This window comes from Euwallacea similis, chromosome 18 (genome assembly GCF_039881205.1).
Source record: "Euwallacea similis isolate ESF13 chromosome 18, ESF131.1, whole genome shotgun sequence".
Classification (NCBI taxonomy): domain Eukaryota; kingdom Metazoa; phylum Arthropoda; class Insecta; order Coleoptera; family Curculionidae; genus Euwallacea; species Euwallacea similis.
In genome coordinates this window covers 2053055-2070601 of record NC_089626.1, presented here as the reverse complement: position 1 = coordinate 2070601, position 17547 = coordinate 2053055, and the positions used below count along the sequence as shown (strand labels likewise).

The 17547-nt window shown below is 42.8% G+C and overlaps 3 protein-coding genes across 8 annotated transcripts; 1 reads left to right on the top strand and 2 right to left on the bottom strand.

Moving 5' to 3' along the window:
* Positions 1-569: 569 nt before the first annotated feature.
* Positions 570-6658, top strand: PKD (serine/threonine-protein kinase D3). 2 transcript variants are annotated; one of them, XM_066399369.1, is made up of 12 exons: positions 570-779; positions 1088-1233; positions 1283-1427; positions 1477-1617; positions 1674-1861; positions 2169-2406; positions 2458-2623; positions 2691-3148; positions 3207-3589; positions 3637-3820; positions 3918-4278; positions 4334-6658. In XM_066399369.1, exons 2-12 carry the CDS (start codon positions 1102-1104, stop codon positions 4353-4355), a joined length of 2418 nt encoding a protein of 805 aa, XP_066255466.1. In that variant the 5' UTR covers positions 570-779; positions 1088-1101; the 3' UTR covers positions 4356-6658. The 2 variants fall into 2 exon arrangements, with proteins under 2 accessions (XP_066255466.1, XP_066255465.1); XM_066399368.1 differs by having other exon boundaries at positions 571-779; positions 2166-2406.
* A 67-nt stretch (positions 6659-6725) lies between these two features.
* On the bottom strand, positions 6726-8398 carry LOC136415014 (uncharacterized). The gene is made up of 6 exons (XM_066399370.1): positions 8064-8398; positions 7499-8013; positions 7345-7432; positions 7130-7294; positions 6979-7074; positions 6726-6922 (listed from the first exon to the last, which is right to left on the bottom strand). The coding sequence occupies exons 1-6, from the start codon at positions 8314-8316 to the stop codon at positions 6834-6836; spliced, it is 1206 nt and encodes a 401-aa protein (XP_066255467.1). The 5' UTR covers positions 8317-8398; the 3' UTR covers positions 6726-6833.
* Positions 8399-8633: 235 nt separating this feature from the next.
* Rbcn-3B (WD repeat-containing protein Rbcn-3B) lies at positions 8634-17280 on the bottom strand. 5 transcript variants are annotated; one of them, XM_066399292.1, is made up of 19 exons: positions 17034-17280; positions 16280-16777; positions 15953-16181; positions 15769-15901; positions 15557-15586; positions 15192-15282; positions 14998-15143; positions 14818-14945; positions 14619-14759; positions 14487-14565; positions 14295-14436; positions 13381-14047; positions 12852-12920; positions 12625-12720; positions 11589-11758; positions 10434-11532; positions 10243-10369; positions 9879-10192; positions 8634-9819 (listed from the first exon to the last, which is right to left on the bottom strand). In XM_066399292.1, the coding sequence occupies exons 2-19, from the start codon at positions 16769-16771 to the stop codon at positions 9476-9478; spliced, it is 4497 nt and encodes a 1498-aa protein (XP_066255389.1). In that variant the 5' UTR covers positions 16772-16777; positions 17034-17280; the 3' UTR covers positions 8634-9475. The 5 variants fall into 5 exon arrangements, with proteins under 5 accessions (XP_066255389.1, XP_066255390.1, XP_066255391.1 ...); XM_066399293.1 differs by having other exon boundaries at positions 15192-15279; XM_066399294.1 differs by lacking the exon at positions 15557-15586 and having other exon boundaries at positions 17034-17279.
* Positions 17281-17547: the final 267 nt, after the last annotated feature.

The window sequence follows — 17547 nt, the reverse complement described above, 5'->3', positions numbered from 1 at the left end:
TGATCACTGTCCTTGTCGGAAGTTGCTTTAAGTAGATTGGGGGAGAGAGAGAAAGAAGAGACATGAAGGTCGTGCATGGAGCCCGGAGGCTGGGCCCGGGATTTCATCTCAAAGCACTGGGAGTCCCAAATTATCACTATGAAAGTACTCATAAAAAACAATACAACTCTGTATTTAGTCAGACAAAATCAGATAAATGTATTTAGTCCTTTCTTTATCTAGGTTTTAAACAAAATTACAGCTGAGTTAGGGCTGAAAAGAACATAAAGATAGCTTCAGCTTAATATTTGGGCCACCCGTGATCGACACAATGGTCAATGCAATCTGCACCGCTGCCAACTCTTTAACCATTATCTAGTCGATTAATTTCTAATTAGCAAGAATCATGAAGAATTCTTGTTGAAAAACAATTCCCTCATATTCAGTTTATTACATCCCCACAAAATCTTAAAAACATGAAAAAAATTCTCATGTTTATATCTAGTATCCGATAGAGCTGGCAACTCCCTAAAAATTCATCTCTTTCTCCGCGAACTGTGAGTTAGAACGAGACCACAATTACACTAGCAATTTCGACCAATAGCAGTTAATTGCTCTTTTGGGTTTAGATACCACTGTTGTCAGTGTCAGTGTCACTGAAACTTTGTCAAATATGGCTATGTAAAACTCAAAAAATTTCCTAATTTTCACCTTAAAAAGACTGGAAACCCGCTTCAATTCTAGGACAAAACCTCTAGTTGAACCCTAAAGTACATTCTGACCAGGGGCAGCCTTATGAGGTAAGTGGCAGTAGCCTTGGGCAGAAACAGGTCCCCAATATACCAAATCTAGTTCAAATAACGGTACCTAAAGTTCCCAAAGTTCTCTCAACCAAATCATAGTTTTATCTTATATTTACCACTCCAACAACCGGGATTAAACTCCTAATTGCTTAGTAGCGAATCCGGGATTAGGCTCGGTTTGTTCAGTTCTTATCAGTGTTGTTATTTTGATGTGGGATAACTTTTTCTAAATATCAGACACTAAATCCGCATTGCTCCTAATTAGAAAATAATTGCTCTGTGCTGAGGCCTTCACTGTCTTTCAGATAAACTTCTTATCATGGACGACCAGGGGCCTGAAGTGACATTCATGTTCCAGTTTGGCTTCATCCGGGATGCAGTCACAGTGCCTCAGTGCAGCCTCAACCTCAAAACCATTAAGGATTTGGCCAGAGATTTTCTGAATTCCAAGGTAAAGTTCTCAGTTATCAATTCAGTTAGTGTTTTAATGCGTTGTACAGATTCCGGACCATGGTATAAACCGCCTTGAAGACCGGCTACTGCTCTTCAAGCATGAGTACAATTCAAACAACATTCTGCAATTCATCAATTCTGCTTCAGACATAGTGGATGAGACTCTAATAGAAATAGTCCTAACTGCCAAAGGTATTGTTTTATATGGTGTTGCAAAGCTTTACTATATGAGCTTGTCCAGTGCCTGCAGCAGTGCAGCATTCAGATGTGACCATTGTGCGACCACACGCCCTTTCAGTGCACTCCTACAAAACCCCCACTTTTTGTGACTTTTGTGGAGAGATGCTTTTCGGGCTGGTGCGACAGGGGCTCAAGTGTGATGGTATTGTTTTCTGCTTTGGGGGTTGAGTGAGCTTTGGCTGAGTGTCGCTTTGCCAGGTTGCGCCCAAAACTACCACAAGAGGTGTGTGGTTAAGGTGCCCAATAATTGCTCCTTTGCCTTGTATGACGGCAACAAGTCAGAGAGGAGGAGGTCGACGAATTTGCAGGTGCCCAGAAGCCCTTCAGGTGGCAGCAATACCTCCCTGGCCTCGGGGAATTCCACCCAAACTGAGGACAGTGGCTTGGTAAGGCTGGCCAATTTTTTTACGGGGGTTAAACTTGACACTTGATCAGTATTGCTGTTTAAAAATACCAATCCGTCCATTTCCGAATTTACTTTTAAGCTGCGGTGAAGGTTTTTTTGATATTTTATACCCATTTATTATGTTTATGTTATTTTATGTTTCAATATATGCCTGACGTTTTTTTTTTGGTTTTCTTTTTTAGTTTAATTTCCCCCTGGTTCCTCTTTCTTTCTTTATTTCAAAAAAATATCAAGAACACCCTCCATAACTATGCCCTTAGGCACATTATAAGTTTCACTCGCAGCAGGGCACCAATCGCTCCCCCTCTTTGAGCGCACGCTCGGATTGCAGAGTGGTGCGAATTCCACACACCTTCGTCATCCACTCGTACACGAGGCCCACAGTTTGCCAGCACTGCAAGAAGCTGCTCAAGGGGCTCTTCAAGCAGGGCTTGCAGTGCAAGGACTGCAACTACAATGTGCACAAGAAGTGCATGGATAAAGTTCCCAAGGATTGCACTGGGGAGGTGCTACGAGATTCTTCAGGTAAGTTTAAAGTATTCTAAGTTTTTCGCCGGGTTTAAAGGAGCCTTGTAGGGCAATTTGAGTACGCAGAGAGCTTAGGCAGCGATAGCCAAACCAACTTGGTTTTAACAGAAGATGAAAGTGACAGCTGCCGACATAATAACCACGAAAATGGGGGTCCAAAGTATATTGAAGTGATCCCAGTTCATGACGACGACAATGACTATTCGCCTTCCAGGTGAGTATTGATGCCATAGAGTATATTCCAAATTGGTATCTTTTTTCATTGATTATTGTGAGGGCAGTTGCAGCTCCTCTTCGCCTAGCGCAAACATTCCCCTACAGCGAATTGTGCAATCGGTGAAGCATACCAAACGAAGAGGGTCCAAGGTTATCAAAGAGGGCTGGTTGGTGCACTTCACCAATAAGGACCGGACGGTACGCCGCCACTTTTGGCGGCTAGACACCAAGTCTATTGTACTGTTCCAAAGCGACAGCGGCTCCAAATACTACAAGGAAATCCCGTTGGCCGACATTTTGGCAATCGACACTGCGCGCATAAAGCAGGGAGAAGTGATGCATTGCTTCGAAATCCGCACAGCCAACGTGGACTATTTTGTTGGGCAGGATCCGCTACATGATTTGCATGATGGTAGTAATGTGAATTTACCCCCCCCGGATAGCGGAATTGGGGCTTATTTGGCTAAGAGTTGGGAAACTACTATAAGACAAGCACTGTTACCTGTTACTGCAAATTCTGGAAGTATGTTTCTTTTACTTTTATTTTAGAATAAACAACTAAGGTTCCCTTTTATTAACAGAACCTGAGGATGTTCCTAATGAGAGCGAAGACCAGATAACCGATATGAGTCAGATCTACCAAATTTATCCAGACGAAGTCTTAGGATCCGGCCAATTTGGAATCGTTTATGGGGGAATTCATCGTAGATCTGGTAGGACTGTAGCGATTAAAGTAATAGATAAGCTGCGCTTTCCCACCAAACAAGAGGCGCAGCTGAAAAATGAAGTGGCGATTCTGCAGAATCTCTCCCATCCGGGAGTGGTGAACTTGGAACGCATGTTCGAAACACCAGAACGCATTTTCGTGGTTATGGAGAAGCTGAAAGGGGACATGTTGGAGATGATTTTGTCGCATGAGAACGGACGGCTCACAGAGAGAGTGACCAAGTTCCTTATTACCCAAGTAAGCATCAGGGGACAAAACAAACTTGAATAAATGTATTATTGCAGATCCTGATCGCCTTGAAGCATTTGCACAGCAAAAACATCGTGCACTGCGACTTGAAACCAGAAAACGTGCTTTTAAACTCAGACTCAGAGTTCCCGCAAGTGAAGCTTTGTGATTTCGGCTTCGCCCGGATCATCGGGGAGAAGTCCTTTAGGCGCTCAGTGGTGGGAACTCCCGCTTACTTAGGTAGGGAACTGCTTTTGACGGTTTCAGTAGCTTTTAAAGTCTCATGGTCGATATCATTATTCTTCACACACCCCTTTGCATTTCTTATCCTGTGTAGCTCCAGAGGTGCTTCGCAACAAGGGCTACAACCGTTCCTTGGACATGTGGAGTGTGGGTGTAATCGTTTATGTGAGCCTCAGCGGCACCTTCCCCTTCAACGAAGACGAGGACATTAACGACCAGATTCAAAACGCCGCTTTTATGTATCCACCAAATCCCTGGAAAGAAATCTCTTCGGACGCCATTGATCTGATCAATAATCTGCTGCAGGTGAAGCAACGCAAGCGCTTCACCGTAGACAAGTCCCTGCAGCACATTTGGCTGCAGGACTATCAGACTTGGTGCGACTTAAGGTCGCTGGAGAATCAAATTTCGCAGCGGTACTTGACGCACGAATCTGATGATGCCAGGTGGGAGAAGTATGTCAAAAGGTTTGTCTAGTTTAAATGGGTAATGCTGGATTTTGGGCTGTAGGTATCGGTCGGAAACGCAATGACGGGACAAAAGCTGGCTGCACAATGTGAAACGGTGCCTGATCGGGGTGAAGTCTTCCTGATGATGTCCCTGAGCGAAGCCTGTGATTTTTAGGGTGCTGCCGCGCAGTTCTACAAAGTTTCCAATTCTATTGCTGTTATCAAGTGGTTTCAGAGGTGTTCCAGAGCAATTTGGTTTTGTTTAACCTACATCGAATTGAAGCAATAGTGCAGCACAAAGGCAACCTCCAATCTCCATAAAGGTACTTATTTGAACACGAACTGTGTTTATTTATTGGTTATATTGTTATGTTTTTATTTTATCCATGTTGTACAAAAACTTTTTTTATATTACTACTGTGTTTAGGTTAAATTTAAGCAACTTTAATACTCATTTTACTTTAGTTGAGTAGCTATGGAATCTCCACATTAGTAACTTTCAGAAGTCTCATAGGAATCAAATATCTCTTGTGTTGGTTGCATATATGTTACAAAATAATGTTTCAGGTCTTGAATAAGCTTTGTTCTGGTGACACGCTCAAAGGCTCAAAAGTAAGTTTTGAGAAGCCCCATGTATACACTAAGGGCTTGTTGTGATGTGAATTTATGTAATCGATTTTAGTTTATAACTCTCCCTTCAGGACTGATTATATGGGGGTAAAGCGAAATAGGTGCCAAGTAATAGCACTAGAAGTCATGAAAATATCCGTGTTTTCAAAGTGCAATATATTCCTTAAGGTTTTCGTGCGAAAGTGTCTTATTATGAGGTCAATTTCATTTTACAGGGTGCTCAAGCTGACTCAGTTCATAGAAGACCGCCCTGTATTCTTACTAGTGGGGCTCAGTGTAAATAGTACAATGTGGTAACGCCGACAAATGCTCATATGCAGGCAAGAGTAAAAAGCAGTTTGCCATATTTGATTTAAAAAAATGCAGGTTTTTTGGGTTACAAAAGGCCATTAAAGGAGCTACTTAACGCATATAGAACTGGTTCACTTATAGTTAGGGAAATTAGGAGCACACTCACCTCTTGAAGCTTCCTTTTCGGGCCACAAATCTCTGGCTGTCGAACCGAAGGCCTTCAAAATGGCCGCCGCTTAAATCCGAATTTTCAATGTAAGTTTCTCATCTTACGGCACTTATTCATCGCTTAGGGTTAATTCACCACTCTATCACAGTTATTTCACTATCGGTCTCTATGAGACTCTGAACGCGAAAAATGTCTAACGAAACTTAGGTCAAAACGCAACTTTCTGAGCACCAAAATCGCAGTTTTCCTTCCAAGATTTCCGAATAAAAACTCTTCGACTAAATACAACACGAAACCGCAGTCAAAACCGGCGAATTTCCTGTTATTTTCAGGGCGCGAACCGCAACCGCCAGAAACTCAAAATGACGCCCAAAACAACTGAACGAACAATAGAAGCAGAAAGTTCTGCGCATCGCCGCTAGGTGACGCATGAATTGAGGAAATTTTCTAGATCCCACCCAGTGGATTAATGATTGAGAAAATCGGTCAAAATAAGCGTTTAAATTGGCGAGTTTGCCAATTAAAACTATTAATTAACCTCTGTGATTATCAAGTTGTTTATTAATGAGAATTATTAGTGGGTGAATTCAAATTAAAAACTAGGGAACCGCAGTTTTGCAGATTTAAAAGTCTTTCACAGGCGTAGTTCACTGTGCTGGTTTCGGTGAATAATTTATAATAAAATCAACTTTATTTGTAATTCCGAACTTTACTAGATTGTCAATGGCCGCCCTTTTGGTCTTCCTGGGGCTCTAATAGCTCAATTAGTTGTAAATTAACTAAAACCATCGTCGAACTCAGCATCCTCGACGGCCCCAGTATGTGGAATGCGTGGTTTTGCTTGTGATCTCACAGATTAACAGTGTGCCCCTGTATGTTCGCAGTAAATTTTTAATATAGCATTACATTCCGAAATGACTACGTTTTTAGACACAAAATAATTGTAGCGAAAAAACCTTGCGTCGTCGATAGATGGCGCCTCTTATGCGCATTTTAAATTTAAGGCGGGAAATTTGGATTTTTTACCATTTTAATTGGGGGATTAAATCACTCCATAAAATGTCTATTACTTCGTAGGGAGTTTGAAAAGCCCCAAAACACCTTATAGAAATAATAAACAATTCTCTATCTCTGTATAACACAACTCAATTCATTAATATTACAAAAGGCCTAATATTTAATTACAATTGTCTGTGCAGAATAGGCATGATTTTAATATAAGTTACTTTTTGGTTGTGAACAAACCACGTCTAGTGTTATTCCTTAGCAGTTGTTGTTGTAAAGGCAACTTTTGACTGAAAAAACTACTCGTTGAAGTCACCAAAACCTGCCTCTTCCTACTTTCGAAGAGATGCCTCACACATACACAGGGAATAACATTATATTTTATATTAAATGTACACAATAAAAATGATAATATACAACATGTTATTGTAGTGCAGTAGATTTTGATTTACCTTTAAAAACTGCTCTACCGGGAAGACCCAAAAGTTGATTTCATTTGCGACTGGGCGAACAGACTTCTGTTAGAAGATGAGGCAGTCGCTCCAACTGTGTGACCTAAAAGAAGCAATTTAGACGTAACAACAGCTCCTCAAATGCTAACCAAACATTACCAAACACATTAGAAGAGGTTTGTGTAGTGGCACGAGGGATCACAGATGATTCATTGGAGGCAGCATTAAAGGCACTTGAAGTAAAGGAGGCAGGAGCTAAATATCATTAAAAATATCATTGAAAAACTACCCAACAATGAATAACCATTACTTAGCCAAAGTGGGATGTTAGTAGTGGCAAGAGATGGAACAGTAGTGGCACTGGTAGTAGCAGCAACCTTAGGGGTACCAAATGTGCCTCCTGTATAAGAATTAGAGAAGAGAGAGGCGCTAGTAGTAATAACAGTGGGTGTATGACCAAACCCAACACTTGTACCTAAACATCACTGCTAAAGATAAACTAATATTCATCTGAAGTAAAGCTACCTGGTGACCCGTCCAAAGATTCAACTGTAGTATGGGTCTGATTGGTTAATTCTTTTGGTGTGGTCCATATGGTTGATATGTCTAATGTCTGTTTGGGTGATTGAGTTTGATTTGAGAAAGATGTTTGCACTGGATTGTATGTGCCAAACTTTACATTTTTTACGGGTTGAAATTGGAAAATGCTATTAAAAGCTTTAACACTCTCTGGAAGCCTTTGCAATCCCTCCACTTGCTCAGTGTCCAAGTTAAATCGGCAAATTACCATTCTTTTTTCAAAATCCTTCTCTTTTAAATTGACCTGAAACCACTCTAAATCGCCCTCATTCATAGCCGAGCTACATGGTTTGTTCCTACTTGTGTGCTTCACCTTTCTATCCAAGGAACGAAGCTCAAAACTCTGCATTATTCTATCACAATGTTGTCCCAAGAACAGGGTAGCGAATTTGAGCAACTGCTCAGCATACATGTACTGAACAACTATGAAGAAAAGCAGATTATTTTTGCAGTACAAATATCTCTTGTATAACTCTTGGTCAATGTTTATGGTAAACTCTGGATTATTGAAAAGAAAGGCTTCGGGATGTAGCTCTTTGAAGTGGAGATAGATATGGTAAGAGCTGGCCTTGAAGGTGCTCACGCAAATCGGGCATTCATACTCGTTAGACATGCCTTAAGAGTTGTTTTAGTGTGTGTTCTGATGTACAACAAAGACAACTTACATTTCTCCTCATGATGAGCCACCTCTGAGTACCTTAGCAATTGCCCACACCCATCAAAGCGGTTGATACAGGGAAAGAGAGAGTGATCTGCGAGTACCCCGAAATACGACACCACTCCAGCATCGTTGTCATCTGAGCAGCGACCGCATTTGATGCCCCGATTGGGGTACACTTTTACTGGTTTTACTGAGAGATACTTTTTACACTGACAACAGATGAGGCGCTCCAAGGTGTGCTCATTAATTATAAACATTATGAAGGCGAGGGCTAATATAATTTTTCTTATGTGTTTGCCCCTTATCTCTTTTAATATTTTGTAACAATTTCAATGTTACCTTCGTCACGTCCGTTTTGAATATTTTTTTGAGGTTAGAAAATAGTTTTCAAAAAGCAATGCATCTAATTGGACGAAACAATTTCTCTCTGGCCAATCATTACGGATATACAAGATATGATATCATTGATATTTTGACGGTTGCTCGTGCACTTCTGACGTCACCAAATTTACACCTAACACGCGGATCTGATAATTTCCTAGTAATACATGTGAATAAATAAAATCGCTCTCTATTCCAATACATCTATAATTTTTATTACAATATATAGACTATAACACCTAAAAACAAAAATAAATAATATTTATTTAACAGGTATTTACAAAGTAGTTAACAAAATGGCGACCAGTAAAAGACGAATTTAATTAATTTAAAACCAAAAGTAACAGGAACGAATGTTGAGATTTTCAATTAATTAGTTTAATTATCTATTGATTTAATAGGTAATAACAATCACCCTGTATACTGTTCGTACGAAAACCTCACACGCAACAAAAGACAGAGAGGACACTCACCCCAACTACTGCACGTACTCTCTATACCGTTATATCATTTAAATTTACACGGTAATATATTAATTATTATTGTTATTAAATATCATAAGGTGCACGTAATATTTGAATTAACATTATAGTAATTATAACAACACCAATGTCATTTAGATTTAGATAATATTATCATTCGATAAAGATAATTTTCAACAACAATAACAGGCTTATGAGAGAAGAGGAGGAGCCACATAGAATTAATCTTTACAACCACGCCTTCGAGACACTCCCTGGAAGCGTGGCCCCAACAGCCGATTACCTACAATCAATAGCAGCGCATGTGCCGTTTGAACAATTGAATAACATTTGTTTGGAACGTGGCGATTTATAATAATTTACCTGAGGCACGATTTGTTTGGGAGGAGGTTAAGGCCCAAAATTCCGCCTCCTTCCTCCCCCGCTCATTTATTTATTTATCTACATTAAAATAGAAAGACACGAGGCAGATTTCACTCTCTTCTCAATTATCGAGAACCTCATTTAAACTCTCCGGCTTACTAATACTGATGCGCAAATGTACTTGAATTTCCTAGACGTTAAACCGCGTTTCGGAGCCGTCGGCCAGCATCAGGGACACGGTGCGATTGGTGATCCAGATGAGGCGCGCGAGGCGCATGGGGTTCAATCGGGTGACGTCGGCAATGGGGGCGGTGCTGTACGACTTCACATTCTTGGTCTGCGCCTGCCCCAAACCGAACATGCCGGTACTGGTTTGCCAGAAGCTTAACTTATCCTCCGAACATGCGTAGCTCACCAGGAACTTGCCGTCGGGGCTGAAAGCGCATGCAGTCACCGGACCCGAGTGCGCCAGAATTGTTGTGTTTTTGCCTTGGCGCAGCTCGTAGATCGTCAATGCCCCGTTATTGGCTCCGACTTAACCCCCATAAAACAAGTCATAACGAAGATATGTTGATGGGAACAATAACACTTACCCGCAATTCGTCTGGTGGCTGCGCAATGCGAGACCTGATTGAACTTGCACACTGCAGGGAAAACCTCCTGTAAGCCTTTGTTCTTGAGTTGATTCGGGTCGAGGCAGTGCAGGATAATATCCATCAGCTGCACCAGCAAATCGCTCATTTCTGTTTGCATTTTGTCGATCAGCAGCTCCACTCCGCGCAGGATCTCGGGCTTTGCCTTGTTTAGCACGTTGTTGTTCATATTGATGTTGAGCGTCTGCGCGTTCTGTTGCATTGCATTATAGCGCGCCACCTCCTTGGCCATGGTAGTGATAAAGGCAGCTGGCCTAAACATGAAAATTGCTTAGCTGGAAAACAAAGCTTGAGAAATAGTTACCTTGCAGTGGCTATGAGGGTTAAAGCATGCCGTGCAGTTCTGCAAGAATCTGCCTGCGGAGTCAGGGGAAGACCGTAGGTCATGCTCGGCACGAGTTTGTCGGCCTCAGAGCACAATTCGAGTAGTCCTGCAATAACAAAATACAGAACAATGCAAACTGCGTAGTATAAAAAAATGTCTCTTGGTTTTACCAATAAGCACTTTGCTGATGTCCAAAAATGGCTCCCACACGGTGAATCCGCGGCCAATGAGATCGATCGCTGCCCTGCGTAGCGGTATATGCGCCGGCAGGCGTGGCGAGGGCGGAGCCAAAAGCAGATGCGACAGCGCCATAGCGGTCAACCTTGCCAAGTTATTATTGCCCGATCCAAACCCTTCCACCACGGAGTTCTTCCTCCGTTCCTCATTAGGCTTCGCCCTCTTTGAGTTATCAGTACTGGTAATATCCTGCCCAAACTCCGCTCCGATTACACCCAACAAAATCACAGCCGTCGATTGTTTGCGCTTCAGCTCAGTCAGACTGGAAGGTTTGCGCACTTGCTCCTCCTCCTCCTCTTCAAAGTCGTCATCGTCCACATCGGGAGTGCTTGGGGCGTTGCCGTGGGAGTTAACGTGGTTCTGCCCAGAGGGCGGGGACATGGCCTGCTGATTTATAGTCTCGGTTTGCGTGTACAAAGGTAAATACTGCGCCCAGGCGTCGACCAATTGCTTACGCCCTCTAGGCCCCATTCGCGACAGTTCCGCCAATAGCAACGTCTGCGCGGCTTCGCGTACTTCCACGCAATGGTGCTGCCACCTCTTGGCCATCATCTCCACTTGAGGACGCTTAAAGTGCTTCGCCCCGTGCTCTACCACTTTATCGGGCAACAAGACACAATGCAGGGTGGCCAAAAGGGACCAGCCCTGTTTGATTTGCGCCTGCTGCTGCGTGTACATCTCTTCCTGCTCCTCGTCTGTTTTGCTCCAATTTACTCTGGTGGATTGGCGGTGCAATTTCCTGTTACGTTCCTGCTCCGGCACGAAGGTGGCGTTACTCATGCCCATCAAGGTGTGACTAAGGGCGATTATAGCCAGTAGATGGTTGCTGGTGAGGGTCGTACTCAATTCCCAATGAGTTCTACTCGTGAATATCCGTGTCAACTTCTCCCTGCGCACCAAATCGGCTGGAAGACTAATTTCCAAGTCCTGATGTTCCTGATCGACGTCCTCCAAGGGAATGGTGTTGTGCCACGTGGGCAGAAACAGGGACATGTGGTTAGCTTTGGATAGCACCCCAAAAGACAGCGGCACCTGCAAAATTATGACGTATAACAACCCGTAAGGAAAGGGATTTTGAATAACCATACCATGGGGCGTAGCAACCCCAGCTTGACCAGACACACCCTGTCTAGATCGTCGTCCAGGCCCCACGAGTGCAACAAAGAGAGCAACAGCTGACAGATCTCCATTGCATGCGAGGTGTCCAAGGGCCCCAAACTGCCTGGACGGTTTTTGTCTTTGGTGGAATCGGGATGGTCTAGATTTAATAATTTATTCTTGTTAGCCAAAAGTGACTACGTTTATTGCAGAAACGGTTAATAGATCATTCATACATCGATTTTAAAGCGAGTTTCTACGTTTAACGTGAGGATCAATGATCGTCAAGAACCGTTGCGAGGAATGAACTTTAAATACGATTGAATCCGCACGCTATTAGATTCAATCTTCACTGATTAGTTAAAGAGTATAGAAAAAGGTTTCAATGAAGACGCATGTGGTGCTCATAATGGTGAGCCTTCGGTGACGTAAGGGGAACTCCAGTTCATTGAGGATATGTTTCAGGTGCTGTTCTTATCTGGCAAATGGGGTAGTTGGGGGAGGCCCATAGTAAACGCCCCCGAAAACTACAAGTACGGGAACGATACCATTTTTTATGGGGAACCCGTGCTGCTGCACTCCTGGGTTGTGCAGCCTGAGAGGTAAGAATTGAAATTTGATTTATGAGGGTAACAAGTGTGTTTAAATTTGCGGTGAAAATTAGAGTAAATCCGAGGGACTTTATCGAGTAGAAAATGGCAATTCGTGTTATTTACACGAGATTTTTTAGGACGCAAGCTTTAATCAACAATACAATGGTTGCTGGGGGCATGTTTTACCGTCTCCTGCGAGCCATCTACCGAGCCGGAACAATAGTTTACAGCTACATGCCATCCATACCCAATCCAATAGCAGGTTAAATTTTACTCAAACGATATGATAATTTGTAAGACATGCAACACTGTCGCACGCATTAGAATAAATGAAAAAACACGTGACATTCTATTCTACGTCTTATAGTGAACAAAATACGAAAATCGTTTGTTTTGTGCAGTGTTGCCGGACTGTTTTTTAAACGTTTCTTACCTTTGTTCATATCTGCACCTTTGAGCATGAGCTCGGCCTTGGCTTGTATTTTAGTTTGCATTGTCTCAGCGCCCTCTTTCATCTTAGCCAAAATCCCTGCAGCGTCCAATAGAAAGAGAGAGAGAGAGAGAGAGAGAAAGAGAGAGAGAGAAAGACGAGACCAAATGAAAATACACGCTCAAGCTAATCAAATCAAATGATAATAAATTTCATTAGATATGTATTACCGTGTTTGTCCTTTTCTTTAATAATCCGCTCCACGTTCTCAGCTTTGTCCTTGACCTTTCCGAAAAAGTCTTTGCCGCGTAAATTAAATTAATTGAAATGTTAAAAGTGTAATTGTAATTAGTCATTGTTCTAAAGACACTTTAATATTAAACTATTATTAACAAATCCGTATGATTTCTGAAGGATCTCGCTATAGTTATCAGTATGTCGATGGGAAATCTTGCGGATTCAACAATTTTTAGTGCTACGATTTAGCACAACGATGGTGGCTTGCGCCATCAAAATGAAATCGCAAAATGGCGCCCATTTAGGCCAATTAAAGGCCAGGAAAGTTTTGAATCAACCAATGAGAAACGCGCATTTATTGCTCAGTTTCAACTCGGAAATTGAATGTTAAAATAACTCACAATAAATAAGCAACTAAAATTCCCTCTAATCGAGCAAATATTTAATTTAATAAGGCAGAGATTCACGACAAACTCTTGGCTCTTTCTTTCTAAGCCATTTTTACTGTGGAACGCTACTCACCTACGATTTTCTTGTGTGCGTCGGGACTTGTGCTTTGCGTCAAAGCTGCTACTTTCAAGTACTCCGCCTGCGAAATAAGCCCGGCAGCCTCCAAACTGCCTGGAGACATCATGGCGTACTCCTCACTCAACAACTCGATGATCAGGGCTTCAATATCGAAGAACAGAATATGGCTTTCTGGATCTTTGGGGTTGGTGCGGAAGCCCTGCACCCCCAGAGCGGTCTGTCCGTGCGCGCGTCTGGCGTGGGGATCCCCCACTTCAGTGTGCGCGTGTAGCTGCTGTAGCTGGTGCAATCCTCTCTGTGTAGCATGGCGAATTGCTGATAAATTGCGATGGCGCAGCCCTCTAAAGAAGTGCACCGCGGGATTTGCCAGACCCATCTCCGATGAAGGACTGTTTTCGTCGTTTTCCTCGCAGGCGTAAAGCACCTCTTCAGCGGCGATTCCTTGCAGGACTCGGTCCAGGTGTCCAGTCTCCATTTGCCAGACGTAGACAGTACCGTCAGAGCAGCCGATAATCATAAAATCGTCCTTGGGACGCCACTTTATCGTGGTTACCGGGAATAAGTGTCTGGAGGCCAGGCAGACGCATTTGCGCTCTGCAAGACTGAGAAGAGTCACAGAGTGGTCAGAGGCCACTGAGCAGATGCATTTTTGGACGCGAGCCTGCAAAACACACAAAATACCGCTGCTTGAAAATCCCATTTCTCGATCGAAATGCCGGCATTAGCCCTCGCGACTTTCCAAATTTCAATGTTAATATAGTAAATCTCAGTAACTATAAGAGGAAGAGAAAAGCTCGAGCACAAATAAAACTGCCTTGCCTGCAATATCTCCCGTAGTTACCGACATTTCCAAGGTAAACGTCGAAATTATTCCACCCTGTAGATATAAGCATTGCGTGTAGACTTACACTGCAATTTTCCGGGGGTACCAACAACTGAGTGATTTCCCCTGCATGAACGCAGAAGCGATGGATCAAAGAGCCCGTGACCAAATCCCAGAGACACACTGCAAAGTCCACTCCTCCGGAAACCAGAAAATTCCGGTCATACCTGCATGGAAATTATGTCAGCTGAACAAAAACAATACTCTCAGATATTACCTAGGATGTTCTCTATGAGGGTGCAGCAGACAGTTGACTCTGCCATGATGCCCAGAGAGAATCTGATGGGGAGGCCAGCCTGAAAGTACATTTATTGGTTCTTGCAGCAATTGTTTTCAGCTCTCAACTTACTGTGGTATTGCTGATGAGTGCCATGTAATAGTTGGAGTAGCACTGTTTGCGTAGCGGGTACTATAATAATGGAACCATCTTCCCTGCCTACCACCAAGCGGCTCTGCAGTGGCAGATAAATACTGGCTGTCAGTCTAATAGCTGTAAATGATGAGCAAAAAGAATAAAAATATTTTTACGAATTGGGAATTTAACTCACATAGCTCTTCCTGTCTTTCTACCTGATCTAAAACCCCCACGGGATTAGGCCGGACCGAGCCCCAAGCCTTTGTCAAACTGGTCGTCAAGGTGGCGGCGGCTATCACTGGCTGAGAGGACGCCTGCGCCCTATAAAACTCCATTGTTTTCATAATAAAAAAAATTGTGAGGCAAAATGCACCTTATCGCCTCTAGCTGCGCAGGACTTATATCGGGGATTGCCCAGAGAAGCACTGAACCTTCAGAATCCCCTCGCAGCAAGTACCTCCTAGCCTGTCCATTTCGGTAGGTCGTAACCAGATTCATGGCTGGGGGACATGAGAGGGGCTAAAAGACACCTTGAGAAAGATGTTTTAACTTGCAGTAATAAAGTACCTTTCCGTCCGGCTGGCTCAAGAGACAGTAAAGAAATGGAGAGTCGCTCTCCACGCTCTTGGTGTGGAAATCCTTGTGATCCGCAGTGCTGCTACAAGGGCAAAACTATGAACTAACAAACACCAACTATATCTTGCACAATAATTAGATGGTAAGGCTTTGAAGCAGGCAAGCTTACAAGTGCACTTAATCAAAAAATAAATAAACTAAGAGTAATGCTATAATACAGTGGCAAGGCATGCGCAAAGAAAAATCAAGAGGATGAAGCCAACTCTTTGTGGAGGAATAAACGAGTCATTTTGACTCCCACAAGAACCTGGCTTTAATTAGAGAAAAACACACTAAATACTTGATGATTGTCTAACCTATTGTTAACGCTCTTTCCGCGCAGCTTTCTTCACGTCCACAGATGAGAAAACGAAACCAAAAAGGAAACAAACTGGTTAATAAATGTACTGCTAAAGTGCTCTTAGAAATCAACAAAAATTCAACCAATATTAGGCGCTGATATGACCTTGTGTTAGTCCACCCCCCAATCCCCCTTACAGCACCTACTAGAAACTGAAAGAAACCTTACTTTGCCGGCAGCTTATACATGTACCCTTTCCCTGCATCTGACCACACAATTATCCTGTCAACTGCTAGGAAATCACCAGACATCCACCGTTCCCCCCTAGGGGTCAAGTAGGAGCACAGCACTGAGAAATCCCCTGAAAAGGCCCATATCAAACTTCTTAAGCTGGAGCAAATCCCTAACTAACCAGCATCATAAATCTGCCAATACTTGGTGCAAACCACTAGAACAGTTCTTTGATTGTAGGCACAACATTGAAGGCAAACAGCATTCAAAGTCCGAATCTGCTTACTCTCATTCTCATAAATAGGCTCAGAATGCTTATTTTCATGCCCGAGTAAAGTCCACACCTTCACCATTCCTGTTGTAGTCAGTGCTAAGACTACGTCATCTTTACGCTTAGCTGGTCTCAATACCTAAGACACATCTTAATTGGTAAAAATATCAAAATGTATTTTTGTAGATACAGTGTCAGATTGACACAGAAAGCAGATTTGTATTAAAATTGACTCACATGCAAAGCACTGATCCAGTCAGGATTCTGCTTTGAAGATAGAGTAAACAAAATCTCCAAGCTGAATGGGTCCATGACAAGTATCTCTGGATAATAACCATTGCAAAACAACCGTACATCCTCGCAGTTTGACATGTGATAGGCCTGCATGTTAGTATGCACTTGCGGCAACTTGACAGCTTCTCTACACTTGCCATCAGTAATGTCCCAAGTGCACATCTCTCCCGCCTCTGAACTGGACACAATATAGTTGTTATCCTGCATGATTGAAGCCTTGGAGATGCACAAAATTGGAGCTGTGTGTCCCACTAACAGGCAGCGAGGCGTCATTTCTAAGGTATCCGGATCAACTTGCCACAGGCACATTTGCCCGTCGTAACAGCCAGTGGCCAAAGTCTTTTGGTCCTTGGCAAGATAAATGCAGGAAATGCAGTGTGTGGGGGCATGCTTGCCCCAGAGCACCACTGGCACTACCAGGCTTGTTCCAGGCATCTTTCACTACATCAAACAGTCACATGTAATATATCGCGCGTGTTGTCTGATTTTCCATGACTTAGTCATGGTTGTAGTTTACAAAAGAGACTACTTCATTGAGGCCGGATTAATAATGATCGAGGTTGAGCTGGGTGGTCACATGACGGTAGTTACAATAATTATGCGCCTTATTTGACATGCAAACGTCTCGGACGCGATTGAAATTAGTTAAATTAAACGAGATAAAGTGGATTAAACTGGTACAAACACCATATAATACCTCAGAGCAGACACCTTCAGTTGGGGCTTTCAGGCCGAGTTTGAAACCATGCCTGTGCGGGGACCTCAATTGGTGTTAAATGCAGTAGTATACGTTTGGGATCTGGCTTCGCAGCTTCGCTTTGCGGGGACGGAAATTAATTAAAATTACGCGAATTTCTCTAATTTACATTTATTCGCCATTTTTGCCGAACGATCAGCTGTTGGAAACGAGATATTTTTTGATCGGGTGACAGGACGTTAGCGACGTTGCCGGCAAGGTCCCTTAAAATGCCCATCCTAAGCCATTTAAGAAAAGTGACATGGCGACTATTAGATTCTTTTAATTTATTGATCAGCCATGGCAATAACAGGGTTCGAACGATGAATCATAGTTATAACAGTTAATCTTAATTGAATCATTAATTAAGAAAAACCAATAAAAGTGATGCATCAATCCCCACATCCAGAAATTAACTATCAGTTTAGCAACTACGCTGGAACTATAGGGGCAAGCCGACTACACACGAAGATGG